This window comes from Dromiciops gliroides, chromosome 1 (genome assembly GCF_019393635.1).
Source record: "Dromiciops gliroides isolate mDroGli1 chromosome 1, mDroGli1.pri, whole genome shotgun sequence".
Taxonomy (NCBI): domain Eukaryota; kingdom Metazoa; phylum Chordata; class Mammalia; order Microbiotheria; family Microbiotheriidae; genus Dromiciops; species Dromiciops gliroides.
Window position 1 is genome coordinate 589,145,810 of NC_057861.1, and position 19,516 is coordinate 589,165,325.

The 19,516-nt window shown below is 40.8% G+C and overlaps 1 protein-coding gene across 3 annotated transcripts in view; it reads left to right on the forward strand.

The window, feature by feature from the left end:
• The first annotated feature begins 228 nt into the window (after positions 1-228).
• The window catches only part of GRIN2A (glutamate ionotropic receptor NMDA type subunit 2A), a 518,589-nt gene continuing 499,301 nt past the window's right edge, over positions 229-19,516 (forward strand). For all 3 annotated transcript variants that reach the window (XM_043988231.1, XM_043988241.1, XM_043988249.1), the window contains exons 1-2: positions 229-367; positions 1,666-2,094. In XM_043988231.1, the coding sequence (XP_043844166.1) occupies positions 1,684-2,094 (411 nt within the window). In that variant the 5' untranslated portion in view covers positions 229-367; positions 1,666-1,683. The remainder of the gene's footprint in view (positions 368-1,665; positions 2,095-19,516) is intronic.

Consider the following 19,516-nt stretch of genomic DNA (forward strand, 5'->3'; position numbering starts at 1 on the left):
TGTTCCCGTCAGCACTGCTAGGTGGTAGCGTCTGAGCCACATTTGGGTATATCAATGGGAGCCGAGCTTGGCTCCTGTTTAAGGTCAAGCTTTTCATATGCATGTGTTGGTACATTTTACGAACAAGCCCCGGGTTGGATTTATCTTTTCCCGTTCTCTCTCCTACCTCGGTAGAGCCCTGCTGCAAAACCTCCGGCTGGGATAGCCGCCTCCAGTGGGGGCTATGCGGGCAGCACCGGACAGCCAAGGGAGCGCGCTGGGGTGGCAGGATGGGAGAGCCCCCTAACCTCGGCTGCTGCTGAAGCGGCCGAAATGCTCGACTGCGCAGCGCGCCCCACCGCAGCCTCGACCTTCTCCGGCGATCCTGGTACGTACCGGCGGGGGAGCTGGGGACCGCAGGGTTGGGGGGAGAGAGAGGAAAAAAAAAAAAAAGGTGGGGAGAGCGAGAAGAGAACCGCGGGAAGAGGCCTATATGGCCGCCAGGGGGCGCTGCTGCTCTGTTCTCTGCACCTACCCTCCGCGTGGGGACGCAGAGACTCGCCAGAAGCAGGAGACTCTATAGAGTTAAAGATGAACTTCGCAGGGCTCCGCAGCCCTGGTGAGGGGACTCGTGGCTGTGTACGCAAGGGTGTGTGCGTGTTCATGGGCGTGTGCACACACGTGTGTGTACACGTGTTTGCCCGTATGCATGCACGCGCGAGCTCCGGTGTGCACTTCATTTATGTGTAGAACTTGCGTGTGCACCTGGATAGTGAGCTGTGTGCTCGGGTGGAGGCTATGTTTATTTGTGGTGCCGATCACCTGTCTGCATGGGACGTGTTTGCGGATGCATACAGGTGAATGCGGCTGTGCGCCAAATCGAACGGGTCTGAGTGTGTGTGAATCTGAGGGAACGTGGCTGGGATCGATTGCTTGCCCATATATCTTAGGATCTGCCCCATGCACAGACCTGCACCTATGTATAGCAATAAGACTTTGCAGTAGGATCAAACCTGGTTTAAGCTTCCTCTCCTCTTCCTCCCGAAACCCCTTGCCACGCTGCCCTGCAATTGTTCTCTCTGCCCATCAACGCCCCCCGGAACAGAGAGGGACCCAGAGAAGGCTGTTGGAGAGGAAAGAGCTCCACTCTATCCTGGGGTCCCTGAGGGATATTGGTCCACCAGGTTCCAAGCTCTCTTATCCCGGCATTCTTCTAATTCTGGACAGCTCCTTGCTCCCTTCCACTCCTGGTTCACTCGGAACCTGTTTCCTCTCTAGTGGAGGGAGGGGGATGTTTGCTCCAGTAGCTGCTTTTCACGCGGGTCTCGTATTCGCTGCATTGAAAGGGTAGTGGTGGTGGGAGACGTCTATAGCTCATTCCCCCCAGCAACAACGCAAGGCGTGCCCTCGTCCTAGACGAAGAGTGGTGTGTGTGTGTGTGTGTGTGTGTGTGTGTGTGTGTGTGTGTGTGTTTGTGTGTGTTGGGGAAGGGATGCTTCACTCCACAAGTAGGACCAGGTTGAGGTTTGAAGCTGAGTTTTATTCTCAGAGGCCCTCTCTTCTGGGTAGGGGAATATCAGGACCCTGTCCTGCCCGGGTTTGTGGAGAGTGAAGTTTGCGGCAGTCTGGGCATGTAGGTCTCCTTGAAATAGGGGGTCCTCACTCTGCGTGCGCCCTCTCCTGCAGGGATCGCAGCTGGCGACCATGGGCAGACTGGGCTACTGGGCGTTGCTGGTGCTGCCGGCTCTGCTAGTGTGTCGGAGCCCGGTACGAGCTCGCGCGGAGAAGGGGCCCCCAGCGTTGAACATCGCGGTGCTTCTGGGCCGGAGCCACGATGTAACAGAGCGGGACATCCGCAGCTTGTGGGGCCGGGAGCTGGCAAGTGAGCTAGCACTCGACGTGAATGTGGTGGCCATGCTGGTCAACCTTACAGACCCCAAGAGTCTCATCACCCATGTCTGCGACCTCATGTCTGGCGCCCGCATCCATGGGCTAGTGTTTGGGGATGACACGGATCAGGAAGCCATCGCACAGATCTTGGATTTTATCTCCTCCCAGACCTTCATCCCCATTCTGGGGATCCATGGCGGTGCCTCCATGATCATGGCTGATAAGGTAATGGGGGGAGAGTGGGCTAGGGATAAGAACGAGGTCTCCATGGGGTGGGATGGCTGCTCATACCTGTGAAGTTCCATAAGGGGAGGGAGAGTGGGTGGAGAACTCCGTCTGGAGATATAGCTGGAGAGGCTCAAGATGAGAGAGATAAAGAGCAGTGTTGTCTCCCATTTATCTCTCAGGGTGAGTGGGCACTGGGTAACAGCCACGGGGTTTTGATTTCTGCACAGAGGATGAAGCAGCTAGGTCTGTCCCCTTTAAGAGATAGATTAGGGACACAAGGGTTGACTTTTACTTCATTCCCCTAACTTTTTCCCTTTCAAGAAGTTGCCAGAAATACTTGTCTTCCTACAGTTTCACTAGAAAGGTAGCTCTTGAGGAGAGCGCTGAATGGAAAGCATCGGGACTGGAAATGAGGGAGATGGTATTTTCTGAAAAGCTGAAGATCGGGGAGAATTTTGTATACAGTATGTATGGAAAATACATACTCTGGTCCCCAAACTGGCTACTAGGTGCTGAAAGAATGCAATGTCCAGCCAAAATGGGATATGAGGTTGAAGATGAAGAACTCATTGGACTTGGGAAAGAGGGAGCAGGGTTGATGTGAATTGTCAAGGTTTGAATTGAAATTTAAAAGAAGAACCTTTGTGGTGGACTGGTGAGGGAGAGGAGGAGGAAGGAAGACTAGAGGGAAGGCTGGAGCAAAATGGTTATGGTATAACCAAAGTTGGCGACTTGGTTAAGGCAGATAGAAGAAGGGAACAGTTCTGAGAGGTACTGGAAAAAAAATAGAAGGGACAGAGCATCAGGTTGAGAAGCAGAAGTGAAAAGAATGAGCTACCAGAGATACTTGAATTTACATATCATCCCTTTGAGATCAGGGAACTCATGGGATATGAGGTAGGGCAACGAAAGATTAAATTACTTGTTACCAACAGTGGTCTTTCCCTGAAGAGAATTCATCAGACAGGAAGAGATGTAATAGAATAACCCTTTGAGATTTAAATATTACTTTTCTTTTGAAACTCTCAAAGCATTGTCACATACACCATGTCATATTCTCCTTTTGCCTCAGCAACTGCCTACAATATCTTGGGGGACTACATTAATTCTTCCTGGCCACCAGAGTACTGTTTTTTTTTAATTCACTACAGAATAACCTATTAAATATTCATTATAATACAATATAGGATGATGTTTAGGGTGGGCTACCTCAAGATGATATTTTAGTATTTTCCTCATGACTTGTGGGACATCCAATTTTGTTTTACCCTTTTCTGAGTACACATGTAGGACATAGGAGTGCAGCAACACAGATCTTTGGTGAAAGCAGCAGATCCAGTCTTTGTTGAAAGAACATAGAGAAAAGAATATCCCAGATGATGTTTATAGAAGGATAATGAAAACTGAGGGACAGAAAGAGAAGCACAATAGAATTAGCAAAAGTCTTCACTGGGGAGAAACGCAGAAGACTGAGAGAGGCTTAGCAAAGGAAATGATTGGAATCTAAGATGATGGAAACATTCCACAGAAGCATAGAGAAGGATCATTTAGAAATGAACTTGAAAGGTATGGTATAGCTTGGTGGAATGATGGGGAGAATGGAGAATATTTATGAGGTGAGGAAAAAAAGTAGGGGGTAGAAAACAGGCCCTGGGGATGAAAAAGATGGGGAAAAAGTTGAAGACCAAGTGAGAGATAAGTGGTAAGCATTCAACCACTTTAATGAGGTGGTTCCAAGTAGTGAGAAACCTAGGATTGTGTGAACACAAAGGAGGCCATATGGGACACTAACATTTCTTTATTACATTAGTTCTTCAGGTAAGTGACTTGGAAGATGGAATGTTGGGAAGTTGGCTACAAAACCAGTTTTATAAAATCTAAATTCACTTCTCTGGTTGCTGACAGAAAAAAAACCCAATAGTGACCGTCTAAGTTATAGACCGTGTCCCAAATTTAGATCTTCTACGCTGAGAAAAGCTATCTTTACTTTAGTCCAGACATATTTGGTAAAGCCCAGAATTTATGTGTAGAATAATCATTCTTACTTCTAACTAGCTATATAAAAGTGTATTGGTTTATAAGAGCAGCAGTTAACTTAATTAACAGTTAAAACTGACATATGCAGTTAGGACCTGATTAGTGCAAATAATGAATACCATGAAGGGGTTACATTATTTGAATTTGCACTGCATATTTTCATTGGGCTGGAACCAGTAACTGTATTTTACATAATCATAACTTCAAATAATGAGAAAATACAAATACATGTGACTACTTTAGGGGATTCATTATTCACACTAATTGGAACCTAGCTATATGTTCTGCATGTATGCCCTCTGATCTCTTGCTCCTTTGAAGGGAAAAAATGCCGAAAAACATAACAAAACCTATATGCAAAAACTTCCAATCAACCAATATTTATTAATCACTGACTGTGTATAGACTAGTATGGGAAAGGTGAGTGGGCAAAAGGGAGATTCCAATAATTAAATGTTCTTTTGTAATGGAGTTTTTGAAGTTGAAAAAGAAAAACTTGGACTTCATAAAGGGGAGAAGGCTTGGGGATAGAATGAGAGGGAAAAAATGTCTTTGAAGGAGGAAGAGAGGAAGGAGAAGGGAAATCAATGAAAAGGTTGGGTTAAGTTGTTTGTGCTTTAACCAGAACTGGAGACCTGGCTAAATAAAAGAGAGAGAGAGAGACAAAGAGAGAGAGAGACAGACAGAGAGAGACAGAGAGAGACAGAGAGACAGAGACACAGAGAGAGACAGAGAGAGAGGGACAGAGAGACACAGAGACAGAGAGATAATATGAGAATTCATAGAAGAAAAAGAAAGGATGGATAAGCAGATTGACTGATGTAAGGAAGAAAGAAATTCAGATAAATCTGATTCTTGTCCTTGTGCATATCACTGGGTAGTAATGATGATGAAGTTAAGTGACTATTTAGTTGGCAATTGGCAAATTGTTCATTGATGTTTTTTTCAAAGGGTTATCTTTCTGGTAACTAGTTTAGGAAAAAAGAGGGTGCTGCTGGTTATAGAAGCAATTTTTTTGGAGCTTAGCTCAGGTTGTCCTGTCTCAGCAGGAAGAGCCTTAATTAATTTTGGAACAGTTGTGAAATGGCCCATAACAAAGACATGTAGGGGTCAGTCATTTCACTCCATATTCAACACAACTCACAGGGAGAAAGCAAAGCCTGTGGGCAAAGTGGGTTAAATATATTTAGATGCCAGGATGTCCATTAATGGTCATTAATGGTCTGTTCTGGTTTTAGCCATGTCTCATGTCACAGAGTACCAAGAATTTTGTAGGCAGTAGTTGCTCCATAAATTTTGACTAATTTAATATATTTATGTTTATTTTTTCCTTCTGTCTAGGGGAGATATAATTGACCATCTTCAAAGGGATGTTCTGTGAATTTACTACTAAGATACATTGTAGGATCATAAGTTATAGATTTAAAGCTGAAAGACCTCTGATCTAACCTAACACTCTCATTTTATGGATCAGGAAACTGATGACCATGGAGAGTAAATGACTTGCTCAAGGTCACAAAGGTAATAAGGCTTAGAGGTAGGATCTGAACCCAAGTCATCTAATTCCAATTCCAGAGCCAATATTCTTTCCAGTGGACAGGGCCAGCCTAACTTTGGGAAAATGCCTTGAAGAAAAGTGAGAATCTTAAAATTCAGTCATCAAGATATTCTGCTCAAGTACAGGAGGCATTCTGTAAACAGTCTGACAAAGTAGCAGCATATTTTTGTTGTTCAGTCCTGTCTCATTCTTTGTGACTGCATTTGGGTTTTTCTTGGCCATGATTAAAGGAATGTTTTACCATTTCCTTTTCCAGCTCATTTTACAGATGAGGAAACTGAGGCAAATAGGTTGTGACTTGCTCAGGATCACATAGCCAGAAAGTGGCTGAGGCCAGATATGAACTCAGAAAGATGAGTCTTCCTTACTTTGGGCCTGGCACTCTATCCACTACATCACCTGCCACAAATCACAATTGTTCATTTTTCACTAAGTGAGATTTTGGCATTTATTATGAGTTTTCATTTTTTGAGGACTTTAAAAAAATTTTAACATCAGGGTTGGGTTGGCAAAATGAAAGTTCTTGCCATATGCCAGAACTATAGGGCCAAAACTTTGGGGATGATGATGATGATGATGATGATAGCAGTCCTTTACGTGGCACTTTAATATTTGCTCTAAATTCATGATTGCATTTTTGGTGTTGAAACTCCCTCCATCAGTGAAAATGAGCAATTTGTTAGAAAAGAAGTGTGAGATTTAGAGCGCTACTAACCCGTTGAGAAAGATATTGCAGGGAAGCTCTGCCATGAGGAGAAAGCATGTGACTTGGAAACCATGTGACTTTAGCATCTGGAAGTTACCGCCTGTTAATTGTGTCAATTGAAGTTATCAGCCAATTAGCTTGGAGCTGTGTGTGTGTGTGTGTGTGTGTGTGTGTGTGTGTGTGTGTGTGTGTGTGTGTGTGTGTATGGCCCTGTTTCCTGTTTCACAAGAGATTCTGGGAGAAGATGCTGAGGCAAGGGCCTTTTGGGTTCCTGACCTCGGATTTGGTGGGTGAGATGTGGGGCACTCTTAGAGATAGTTAGATTTTTACCTCTCTCTCTCTCTTCACCAACTTCTGATGCACTTTAATAAATACTTAAAAGTCTAAACTCTTGCTAAAGCTTCTAATTTAAGACGATCACTCACAGAAGGATAGAATTTGAACCTCTTTTTAAAAAGAGGTTAAATTATTTTAATATGTATTAAGGGAAAAAATATTATTAAACACCCCCAACTTGTTGGTAACTAACAGTCTTAGAAAGTTGTCTTGTTTGCTAAAAGGATGAGATACTTGCTTATGGTCACATGACAGTAATTTATTAGAGTCAGGACTTGAACTCAGCTCAGACTGAGTTCAAAGGTGGCACATTAAGCTGTGCTACCTGTCATGTAACAATAATGACAATAACAACTAGCATTTCCTGAGTAAATAAAAGTTTGCAAACTGCTTTGCATATGTTATCTCATTTAATCCTCACAACAACCTTATGAAGTAGGTGTTATTATTACTTCCATTTTACTCATAAGACTCCTGAGGCTGAGAGAAGTTAAATGATTTGCAGAGGTTCACACAGCTAATAAGTATCAGAGATAGGAGTTGGATTCATGTCTTCCTGACTCCAAACCCAGCACTCCACAGCCCCATATGAAAATTTTATACTTTACATGCATTTTCTTTTTAGTATTTTCTATTCCACAGAGACATCAGTGGAATTATTGCTGGAGCAGGGACCACCAGCTGGCTAGATCTCTATTTTCAAGCCTCTCTGTGAGGCACACAGATTATCCCCACAGCCACCAGTTACATCAGTCACTTACTCTGGGAATTCTTATCAAGACCTGGGAAACCTCTCATACCTTGGCCATCATTTCGCTGGTTAGTTTGGGAGATCCCCAGATAGCATTTCTTTTCTGATTACTCCTGACTCATGAGCAACATGCTCTCCTTCACAAAGACGTCAATGGAATTATTGTTGGAGCTAGGACTACCAGCTGGCTAGGCTTCCATCTTTAAGTCTCTTCAAGCTTTTGGAGAGAAAAAAAAGAATTTTCAAGGGGGTCTTTGTTTTAAGTGCAGAATGATTTTGTCTCTGTAATGAAAAAAAGGGGGGATCATAGAAGGAAAACAATAAGCTGACATCTATAAAATGGTTCTCTAATATGTCTATTAGACAGTAGAAATACCATGGTTTTGGGGTAGGGTGGGGTAGAGGGAAGCCTGGTTTGAGATTTGGGAGATCTGAATGCTTTTCCTGGATTTGCCACTAATCCTCCTTATGACTTTAGGCATGTCATTTTACTCCTGTGGGGCTCAGTTTCCTCATCTTCAAAATGAGGGAGTTGGGCTAGATAGTATCTACAATTTCTTCTACCTTTAAAATCCCATGACTCCGAGAATAGTACTATGATTTCATTGACAAAGAAATTGGCAATATTTCCCAAAGACAAAATGGCCTGTAAAAATATAGATTCAAATATGTTACCTTGGATAACTAAAAATGTTTTCTTGGGAATTCAAGTACCCTTCCTTAATCTTTTAAAGTAGTTCTTTCAAGTGGGGAGATCGGCTTGAGTTGGAGCTAAAGGGGAAGATTATCTTTAGCTTTTGAATGAATTCATAACTAGCATTTATATAGCACTTTAAGGTTTGCAAAATACTTTATAAATATTATCTCATTTTATCCTTATAACAGCCCTGGGAGGTTGGGGGTATTATTATTATTCTCATTTTACACATGAGGAAACTGAGGCTGAAAAAGGTTGTTACTTGCCCAGGTTTAGAAAGCTAGTATCTGAGGCAGGATTTGACCTCAGGTTTTCCTAATTCCAGGTCCAGCTCTCTCTCTATACACCTTTATAATACAGCAAATATTATTGACTACTGTGGGGTTAGTTAGGTATAAAAGAAGAAATATATCCCTGACTTCAAGCTTATAGCCAAGGAGGGCAATTAAAAAAGTAAAAATGCATCTATGGGTTTCGTAAGTGTGAGGAATTTATGATGAAGAGTGAGTGCTCTTCATCCTAGAGGATTTCCTGGGGCACTTCCCCACATGTGTCACACAAGTATGTGGCCAAGGCAGGACTGAACCTAGTTATTCCTGACTCAGAGGCTGGCTATCATGTCACACTGCATAATAAATATAAAACACAATGGGTATAACAAAAATGTAGAATATTAATAGATAAGTATATTACAGAGGTACAAAACAAAGTGCTATGTGAAACCATTGGGGAAAATCCCAACTAATCCATCAGGGTGATCAAGGAAGGCTTCATGGAGGAGGTTAACTTCTTAACTTTTTAAAATTTTTTAATTTTTAAAAAATTAATAAAGTATTTTATTTTTTCCCGTTACATGTAAAGATAGTTCTCAACTTTTGTTTATACAGGTTTTCCAATTTCAGATTTTTCTCCCTCCCTCCCCTCCCTCCCCCCTCCCCTAGACAGCAGGTAATCTGATATAGGTGTTATATATATATATATATATATATATATATATATATACACATAATAACATTAAACATATTTCTGCATTAGTCAGAGGTTAACTTTTGAGATGGCCTTTAAAGGTCATATGATCTGGTAAATGATGAGCAGAAGGGGTAGGGAAAGGCATCCCAATCATAGGAATAATTTGTCCATAGCATGGTTCCGTAGGTTCCACAAGAGAACAGGAGGTAGTCTGGAGAGAGGAGAGGAGAATAAGCATTTATTTAGGGCCTGCTATGTACCAAGGACTGTGCTGTGTTTTAATCTATCTATTCATCCATCCATCCATCCATCCATCCATCATCTATCTATCTAACTATCTATCTATCTATCTCTCCAAATGTTATCTCATTTGGTCCTCATAACAACAACTCTGTGAGGTAGGTGCTACTATCATTTCAATTTTATAGTTGAGGAAACAGAGGTAAACAGATTGTGACTTGCCTAGGGCCACAGAGATAATAAGTGTTTGAGGCTGGATTTGGGCTCAGCTCTTCCTGATTTTGGATGCAATGTTCTATCTGTCTATGGTGCCACAATACAGTCCATGGATAAAATTTGTTTGTTATTAAGTCGTTTCCAACTCTTCAATACCCCATTTGGAATTTTCTTGGCAAAAATACTAGAGTGGTTTGCCATTTCATTCTCCAGCTCATTTTACAGATGAGAAAACTGAGGCAAAATGCATTAAGTGACTTACCCAGGGTCACACAGCTAGTAATTTCTGAGGCTGGATTTGAACCTAGGTCTTCCTGACTCCAGGCCCAGCACTCTAGCTACTGTGGCACATATCTGCCTTGGATGAAAGTAATATGAGATAAAGAAAAGGTACAGTGGTGCTTCAAATGCCTAGCGGAGGAATTTGAACTTTATTCAGTAGGTGATAATGAGGCATTGAAGATCGTTGAGGTGAGGAGTGACATGACGGTTCATTCATTTTTAGTCCTGTTCCACTCTCCATGACCCCTTTTAGGGGTTTTCTTAGCAAAGATACTAGAGTGGTTTGCCATTTCCTTCTCCAGTTCATTTACATATGAGGAAACTAAGACAAACAGGGTTAAGTGACTTATCCAGGATTACACAGCTAGTAAGTGTCTGAGGCCTCAGGAAGATGAGTCTTTCTGATTCCAAGCCCAGTGCTCCATCCAATTTACCACCATGATCAATTCTATTCCTAAGGATTATCTTAGCTGTGGTATGAAAGATAAATTGAGAACAGTGGAAGGAGAATTCAGGTGTGAATAACTATTGGTCAGGTAGTATGGAAGTCTAGGAGTGGAATAATTAGGGTCTGTACTAAAGTGTAGGAATGAAGACAGGGATAAAGGGATAGAAATAAGAGGTACTGTGAAGGTAGAATCTCTTGGTAACTGATTGGATGTGCAAAGTAGGGGAGACAGATAAATATTTTTAGAATACTTTCCCATATATTATCTTATTTTAACCCTCATAACACTGGCCTGCAAGGGAGGTAGGTAAGGCATGAAGACCTACTCTCCCCGCCCCCCACACTATTTTGCGGATGAGGAAACTGAACCCCAGAAGGACGGTCTTGCAGCTTGTTCATGACAAACTTGAGATTTGAATTTTAGTCTCCTGATGCTCTGTCCAGGGTGTTTTCTCTTATACCATTCTGCCTTTTCTTCTTCTTCTTCTTCTTCTTCTTCTTCTTCTTCTTCTTCTTCTTCTTCTTCTTCTTCTTCTTCTTCTTTTTTTTTTACAGGGCAATGGGGGTTAAGTGACTTGCCCAGGGTCACACAGCTAGTAAGTGTTAAGTGTCTGAGGCCGGATTTGAACTCAGGTACTCCTGAATCCAGGGCCGGTGCTTTAACCACTGCGCCATCTAGCTGCCCCCTGCCTTTTCTTCTTAATGTTACAAAACCAAGGAGTTCAAGTATGACATTTCATATTTCAGAGACTTTTGACACTTGGCTGATTTAAACAATACACTTAATCTCTTACTTGCTGGAACCAAGATAGAAAAGGATCTTAATCACCTGAATATATGAGTCAAACACATAAGATGAAATTTAACAGGCAAAGAATCTATCTATATCTATATCTATCTATCTATATACATACATACATACTTACACACACATATGTAGTTTGTTTATTTTTTTTAATTAACCAAGAAGTTATAGGATGGGAATTATAGTTGACAGCAAGATTACTCTGAGTAAATATTGTTATGTGCTGGGCCAAAAAAACAAACAAAAACATCAGTGTCTTTGCCTACAACTTGAGTATTGTGTTATTCTAATGCATCTTAATTGGAACGCCTCTAGAGAAAGGCAACCAAAATAGTGAAAAACATATTCCAGCACAGAATACCAGATAACATAGCACACAAAGACAAGTTACAGGGGTCAAATCCAGAATAGAGAAGATGTAGAGGGATTAGACTTTTCTCTGTTTGGGAGAGTAGAACTAAGGCAAATGGTTGGAAATTTAAAGAAGCAAGATTTTTTTTTCTGGGATAAGTTTAAATAATTTTTAATTAATTTTTTTTTTTTTTTTGGTGAGGCAATTGGGGTTAAGTGGCTTGCCCAGGGTCACACAGCTAGTAAGTGTCAAGTGTCTGAGGCCGGATTTGAACTCAGATACTCCTGAATCCAGGGCTGGTGCTCTATCCACTGCGCCACCTAGCTTCCCCAATTAATTATCTTTTAAAATGTTATTTATTGAAGAGCAATAAGGGTTAAGTGACTTGCCCAGTGTCACACAGCTAGTGCCAAGTGTCTGAGGCAGGATTTGAACTCAGGTCCTCCTGAATCCAAGGCCGGTAGATTATCCACTGTGCCACCTAGCTGTCCCCAATTTAAATAACTTTTAGAAATGAGATTTTTGAGAGAGCATGGACTTCCTTGTATTTATTGTATATATGTGCATATATTTCCTCTGATAGAATGAAAGTTTCTTGAGGTCAGGGACAGTTTCATTTTTGTTTCTTCAATATTTCATTTTTGTATCTTCAATATCTAGTGCAGTAGCATAATACCCAGCCTGGTAGATGCTTAATAAATGTTTGTTGATTGCTTAAATCTTAGACACTGAGCTCCTTTCACTGGAAATGCTCAAGCAGTGGCTGAGTGTCCATCTGTCAGGGACACTGGAATGGAATCTTCTTCTTTTTTTTTTTTTTTTGGCAGGGATTTGGGGGTTAAGTGACTTGTCTAGTAAATGTCAAGTGTCTGAGGCTGGATTTGAACCCAGGTACTCCTGAATCCAGGACCAGTGCTTCATCCACTGTGCCACCTAGCTGCCCACTTTTTTTGGGGGGGGGGAAGGCAATTGGGGTTAAGTGACTTGCCCAGGGTCACACAGCTAGTAAGTGTCAAGAGTCTGAAGTCATATTTGAACTCAGTTCCTCTTGAATCCAGGGCCAGTTCTCATCTACTGTGCCACCTAGCTGCCCTGAATGGAATCATTTTTTAGGTTGGACAGAATAATCTCAAAGGTTCCTTTCAAAACTGGCATTCAAGAATTCCTGATTCATTTCTTTCTTTAAACCACAAGATCTTCCTATGACACCAAACCCTGAGTGTTTTAGGTCTTTGGGATTTAGCTGAAAACTAACATCCTCACTTTCACCATTGTGTGAGTAATCCAGTATAAATTTTCTTGGCATAGAGGAGGAAATTTATGATCCCTGACTCATCACCTCAAATTCTCAGTGGACTTACATCATCTTGAAGGGCACACAATATTTGAAAAGTAGCAAACATATGTGTGTGTATATGTATATTTATATACATATATATGTAGGTCAGCTGGCATATTTACTCATGCAGCTATTTCTAGCTGGAAGTGTATCTACTGAAAACAATGTTTAGAATAACTGCTGAGGTTCTTGAAATGGTGTTTGAGCCACACCATGTAAACAGTAATTATTACTGATTAAAGTGTCTCTTGCTTCTCTACATTTCACATTGGTAGTATGTTCCCATTACTGATTTATAAGTAGCTACTTACTGAATTTTATTTTAAAATTTTCATTTCAAATCCAGATTTTGGTGGGAACTTCTCTGACTGGTGTTCCTCTTCCCTTAAATGAACACAAGGGAAAGGACAATGAACTGTTTTTTAGCTGGTTTTCTTTGTTCTCTCTCCTTCCCTTCCTTCCTCCCTTCCTTCCTCCCTCCCTCCCTCCTTCCCTCTATTTCTCCTTCGTCTTTTCCCTCCCTCTTTCCTTCCTTCCTTCCTTCCTTCCTTCCTTCCTTCCTTCCTTCCTTCCTTCCTTCCTTCCTTCCTTCCTTCCTTCCTTCCTTCCTTCCTTCCTTCCTTCCTTCCTTCCTTCCTACTTCTCCCTATTTCACTTGGGTTAAAAGTGCTGTATTCACTTTGTTGTTGTTGTTGTTTTTGGAGGGCAATGAGGGTTAAGTGACTTGCCCAGGGTCACACAGTTAGTAAATGTCAAGTGTCTGAGGCCAAATTTGAACTCAGGTCCTCCTGAATCCAGGGCTAGTGCTTTATCCACTGTGCCACCTAGCTACCCTCCTGTATTCCCTGTTTTGTTTTGTTTTTTTCAGGGCAATGGGGGGTTAAGTGACTTGCCCAGGGTCACACAGCTAGTAAATGTGAAATGTCTGAAACCATATTGAAATATGGTTATCAAAATATAAAAAAGAGCAAGTTCATGGACACCAGGTTTAGAACCTCTGAAGACCGATAACAATGTCTTAAAATCAAAGACTTGAAGAATTGAAAGGGACTCAATAAATTAACTACTCATAGGAAGTAATATGGTTCAGTGGAAAGAACATTGGTTCTGGGTTAGAACAGGGCTTCTTAAACTTTTTCCACTTGTGAGCCCTTTTTACCTGAGAAATTTTTACCCCCCCAGGTATATATATATATATATATATATATATATATATATATATATATATATACACACACACACACATATACATATGTATATATATATATACATATACATACATATATATGAGCTTTTACTGTTTCTATTTTTTTCTCCACCTCCACATTCAGTTACATGACCCCTTATGGGGTCACAGCCCACAGTTTAAGAAGGTAGGAGTTAGAGGACCTACGTTTAAACACCTTCTCTGATTGCCCAATGACTTTTACTTATAGGACCTTGGGTAAGTCCCTCAATCTCTGTGTAGTTTCCTTATCTGTAAAATGAAAGTGTTACTCTCATAGGTCCTTTCTAGATCTATGATCCCAATCTATCCCCTCCCCACTTACTTTATAGTTAATAAAATTGCTTTTTAAAAATAAATTAGAGGGGCAGCTAGGTGGCACAGTGGATAGAGCACCAGCCCTGGAGTCAGGAGGACCTGAGTTCAAATCTGGCCTCAGACACTTAACACTTACTAGCTATGTGACCCTGGGCAAGTCACTTAACCCCATTGCCTCACCCCTCCCGCCCAAAAAAATTAGAGAACCAAAACCTTGAAATAGGAAGTGACACATCCCAAATTATGCAAATAACTACTGCCAGGATTACAACTAATATTTGGGGTTTGTGCCTCCTACTGCAATGGTCATTCTAGTCCATAGTAATGACTCTTTTAGATGTATAGGTACAGAAGCCTCATTTATGAAGAGTTTCCTCATAATTTTTGTGGTGACATGGAGAGTGGAAGAGTTAAGAGGAAGATTAAAAGCAGAGATTAGGACTTCAGTCTTCTCCCTCCTTCCCTTGCTCATAGTTATTGTCAAGTTTGAGTGATATTTTGATAGCTTTGTGAATGTTTCTCTGGATAGCACTATTTGACATCAAAACACTGTTCTCTGCTCTTTTCATGTTTTATTGCTACAGAATAGCTGAAAGCCTCCTGATCTGCTTGGTCTTCCCCAAATTAGGAAAATCTTAGCCAGCAAGAGTGGTTTGCATTTGAAACCAGTCAGTGCCTATAGCTTTACATACCCGGGGTAAAAACAAAACAAAACAAATCAAACAAAATTTGCTAACAACCCCCACCCCAATATTCCAGCTAAGTTGTTTGAAACTTATAGGGGTTTTGTTGCAATGAGTGCCTCAAATGGATATGAACCAGATGTATTAAGGGACTTCCATACCACAAAAAACAAAAACAAAAACAAAAACAAAAACAAAAACCCCATATAAAAACCTGCAACTGTGTTCTGGAAAGAGCTAAGTCAGGACTAAGTATATCCAAGGTGTGTAGCTTTTCAGAGCATAACTGAGAGCAGGGTTTAAGGGAGGAGGAAGGATGCAACAAAGGACATTGAATATATTACACCCCCCCAAACATATTTAATGCCTGAAAGTTCTACATGTAATGGCACATATGTATTTATTTTGTGACAAGTGAAGCTGTGTGTGTTACAATTTTTCCTCAAAGCTCTTGGTAGCCATGCTTAGGGTGCACAAATGCCTGGTTTAGACTCTAGTGCTTGACATATTTCCTAACAAGGGACTTTTGAGACTGGCCCATGACTATTTCTGAATTATTCTTGGAAGAGGTGGACAAATACACAAGTATTTTTATAGCCAAAATAAGTTTGGCAGCTTATGGTCTTAGAGAATTTCCTGGGGGAACTTAAAGGATAAATGACTTGCCTAGTTTTACATAGCCACCATATGTCAGAGACAGAATTTGAACCCAGGCCTTCCTAATTCTGAGTCTGACTCTATATCCCCTAAGGCATGCTGCCTCTCAATTTGAATTAAAAAAATATTTTGACACCTGGTAGACAGTTAGATGCTTATTCATTCTTAGTAACCAGGTATAGCACAACCATTGGGTTTATATAAGTATTTTTAAAGAATAGTTGAAAATATAGAATATTTTATAAGAAAATTATTTGGGGAAGGATGTGGATTTTAGAATTTACCAGGAAATGGGGAAAAGATTTATTTGATGATGATACTTGGATCTACTCTTGTGATAATTTATACATCAAATAGCCCCAATGTACTTGTTTCTCTAGGAGAAAGCAAAATCAGGACTTACATCATATCATAGGAAGACATATTGCATAGGTAGGAAGCAACGGCCATATTAAATGCATAGTATATGATAGGCATGGTACTAAGTGTTGGAATACAAATACAATTACAAACACAAAAAGAAAGAGTCTCTACCCTCAAGGAGCTTACATTCTAATGAGAGAAGACATCATAGTGGGAAGGGGAGAAGAGAAATTAAGTTAGTCTTACATTCCTAAGGGTTATAGAGTATCTTTCTTACAGGCTCAGCAGGAAAAAAAATAAAGCAAAACACAAGGAGAACTAAATGCCTAAGGACCTGGAAGCAATGTGGAAAGATTGCTGGATCTGAAATCAAAGAACCTGAATCAAAATTTTTACTCTGTCACTTCCTACCAGTGTAACTCAACAGTATAAGTCGTATAACCTGCCCATGTTCCAATTTCCTCATCTGTAAAATTGAGTGGGACTTGATGACTCTAAGGATCTTTCTGGCTTAAAATATCCTATGAGATGAGGAATAATAACATTTTTTTGGTCTTTTTTTTAATGCTTCACTCTGTATTTAGATACCGTCAGTTCTCTCTCTGTATATGGATTGCATTTCTCATAAGACCTTCTTGGATCATTGCACTGCTGAAAATAACAGAGCCATTTGCAGCAGATCATCTTACAATATTGCTGTTATTTTGTATATAGTATATTTCACTTTGCATCAGCTCAAGCAGGTCCTTCCAGGTCTTACTGATAGCATCCTGCTCATCGTTTTTTTTTTTTTTTTTGTAGTAAACTGCATTTATATAGTACTTTAAAGAGATTTCCTCACAATAAACCCATAATATTGATTACTGCAACAACAGTCATAGATAACATTTATATAGTACCTTATACCAGACAAAGAATTTTCTTCACAATAACCCAGCAAAGTAAGTACCATGTTTTGTCAATATCTTCATCAATCAGTCCTAATCATCAACAAGTCCTCATCTTCTTCCAATCATCATCAATCCATCAATCAGTCATCAACATCATTATAATCTTACATTATTCTTGCCTCTGCTTCAAAATTTTTTCCAGTTACTATTGTTAACTGTTTCCCTCCATCATATTCCCTCCCCATGATATTTACTCTCCTTTCTATCTTCTTTTACCCTATCCCTCCTCAAAAGTGTTTTACATCTGACTGCCCCCTCCCCAACTCTGCCCTCCCTTTTTTCACCCCTCCCTCCTTATCCCCTTCCCCTCCTGCTTTCCTGCAGGGTTACATAGAGTACTCTACCCATTTGAGTGTGTATGTTATTCCCTCCTTGAGCCAACTGTGATGAGAGTAAGGTCTTTGAGCCACTTCTGATAAGTGTAAAGCTCATTAACTGTCCTGCTCCTCCCCCACCCCCCCAATCCATAAGCCATTTCCTTCTTCTTTCATGTGAGATTTCACCCCATTCTACCCCTAACCTCCCTCCTTTCCCAGTGCAATTTTCCACCCCCTCAATTTTACCCTAAAGATGTGTAAGGAATTAATTGTGATTTGGGGTTTCCATGACCCCATCTTTGCTTCATTATGGTCAGACTGAAAGATGTAACTTTGAAAAAGCCTCACCTAGGAGTTCCCTCATGCCCATATGGGCCTGGCCAAATTATAGATAGGGTTTGAGTCAGTTTTTGTTCGAGCTGGGCTTGTTCAGAGTGCCTGGGGCCTTTTTGCCCATGAGATTTAGATTCTAATCATCTGGGAAGTGTATTGTATCTTTCCCTTTCTCTATCCTCTTTCTCATTGTCCCTGGCCCTATTAACATCACCTATATTGTAGATTTGTTCCCATTAATAAAACCTGATTTGCTTGTGGAAAAGAGGCTGTTAATTTCCTTTCTTATCAGTCTTATTGAAATAACTAAAAAAGGCAGTTTGGAAGGGAGGAAACTCTGGACCTAGAGGTCTCTCATTATTTTCTGAACCCCAATATTCTGGTGAGCCACCCAATTAACTCTCCCCATACTAAATTTGGCCCATACAGATGTCATCATGGGGTAGCTAGGTGACAGTGGATAATGTGCCTTCCCTGGATCCAGGACGACCTGAGCCCAAATCCAGCCTCAGACACAAGACACTCACCACCTCTGCAATCCCAGGCATGCCACCCAACTCTGACTACCTCACAAAAAAGGATAAACAAGAAATAAAGGCTTTACAGATACCTTCCCTTCATAATCAACTTTCCTGTGCCCTCTGTCTAAATCTATTCCTATCATCTGCATTAATACTGAGAAAGTTCTCATGAGTTAGAAGCATCATCCTCCCATTTAGGAATGCAAACAGTTTAATCTTTCAACATCCCTCATGATTTCCTCCTTCTGTTTAACTCCTTTAGGGTCTTATATTTGAAAGTCAAATTTTCCATTCAGTTCAGGTCTTTTCATCATGAATACTTGAAAGTCCTCTTTTTTTTATTTAATGCCCATTTTCCCCCTGAAAGATTATACTGTTTTGCTGGGTAGGTGATTCTTGGTTGTAATCCCAATTCCTTCACCCTCTGGAATATCATATTCCAAGCCCTCTTATTCTTCATTGTAGAAGCAGATGGTCTTGTGCTATTCTGACTGTGGTTCCACAGTACTTGCATTATTTCTTTCTGGCTGTTTGCAATATTTTCTCCTTCACCTGGGAGCTCTGGAGTTTGGCTATAATATTCCTGGAAGTTTTCACTTTGGAATCTCTTTCAGTAGGTGATCAGTGGATTCTTTTAATTTCTATTTTACCTTCTGATTCTAGAATATCAGGATAATTTTCCCTGACAATATCTTGGAAGATGATGTCTAAGCTCTTTCCTTGATCACTCCCACCCCAGTACAGCAGACCCCTTCTGCTGAACTTCTAAGTCGTCTTTGGCTAGAAAATGGTCACAGCCTGTCCTTTTGTAGATTCTGCTGCTCCAGGAATTGTCTTATGGCATTATTTGGAGGTTTTTGGAGTGATTCTATCAGGAGCTCTGAGTGCTTACTGCCTTTCCTCCTCCATCTTGGCTCTGCCAGCTGGAATAATAACATTTTGAGGGGTTTTTAAGTCCATCATTTGGGTTGTGTCCTAATAATATGAAAGGCTGCTAAATGGTACAGTGGATAGAGTGCCTGGCATGGAGTCAGGAAGATTCCTCTTCCTGAGTTCAAATCCCACCTAAGATAATTACTAGCTGTGTGACCCTGGGCAAGTCACTTAATCCCTGTTTGCCTCCATTTCCTCATCTGTAAAATAACCTGGGGAAGGAAATGGCAAACCCCTTTAATATCTCTGCCAAGAAAACCCCAATTGGGGTTTTATGCCAGACATAACTGAAAATGACTAAACAATAATACCTAATAATATACATTTCCTTAGCAAATGTGAAAAACATAGAGGTGCTTGCTAGCTTCTCCTTTTAAGAATGG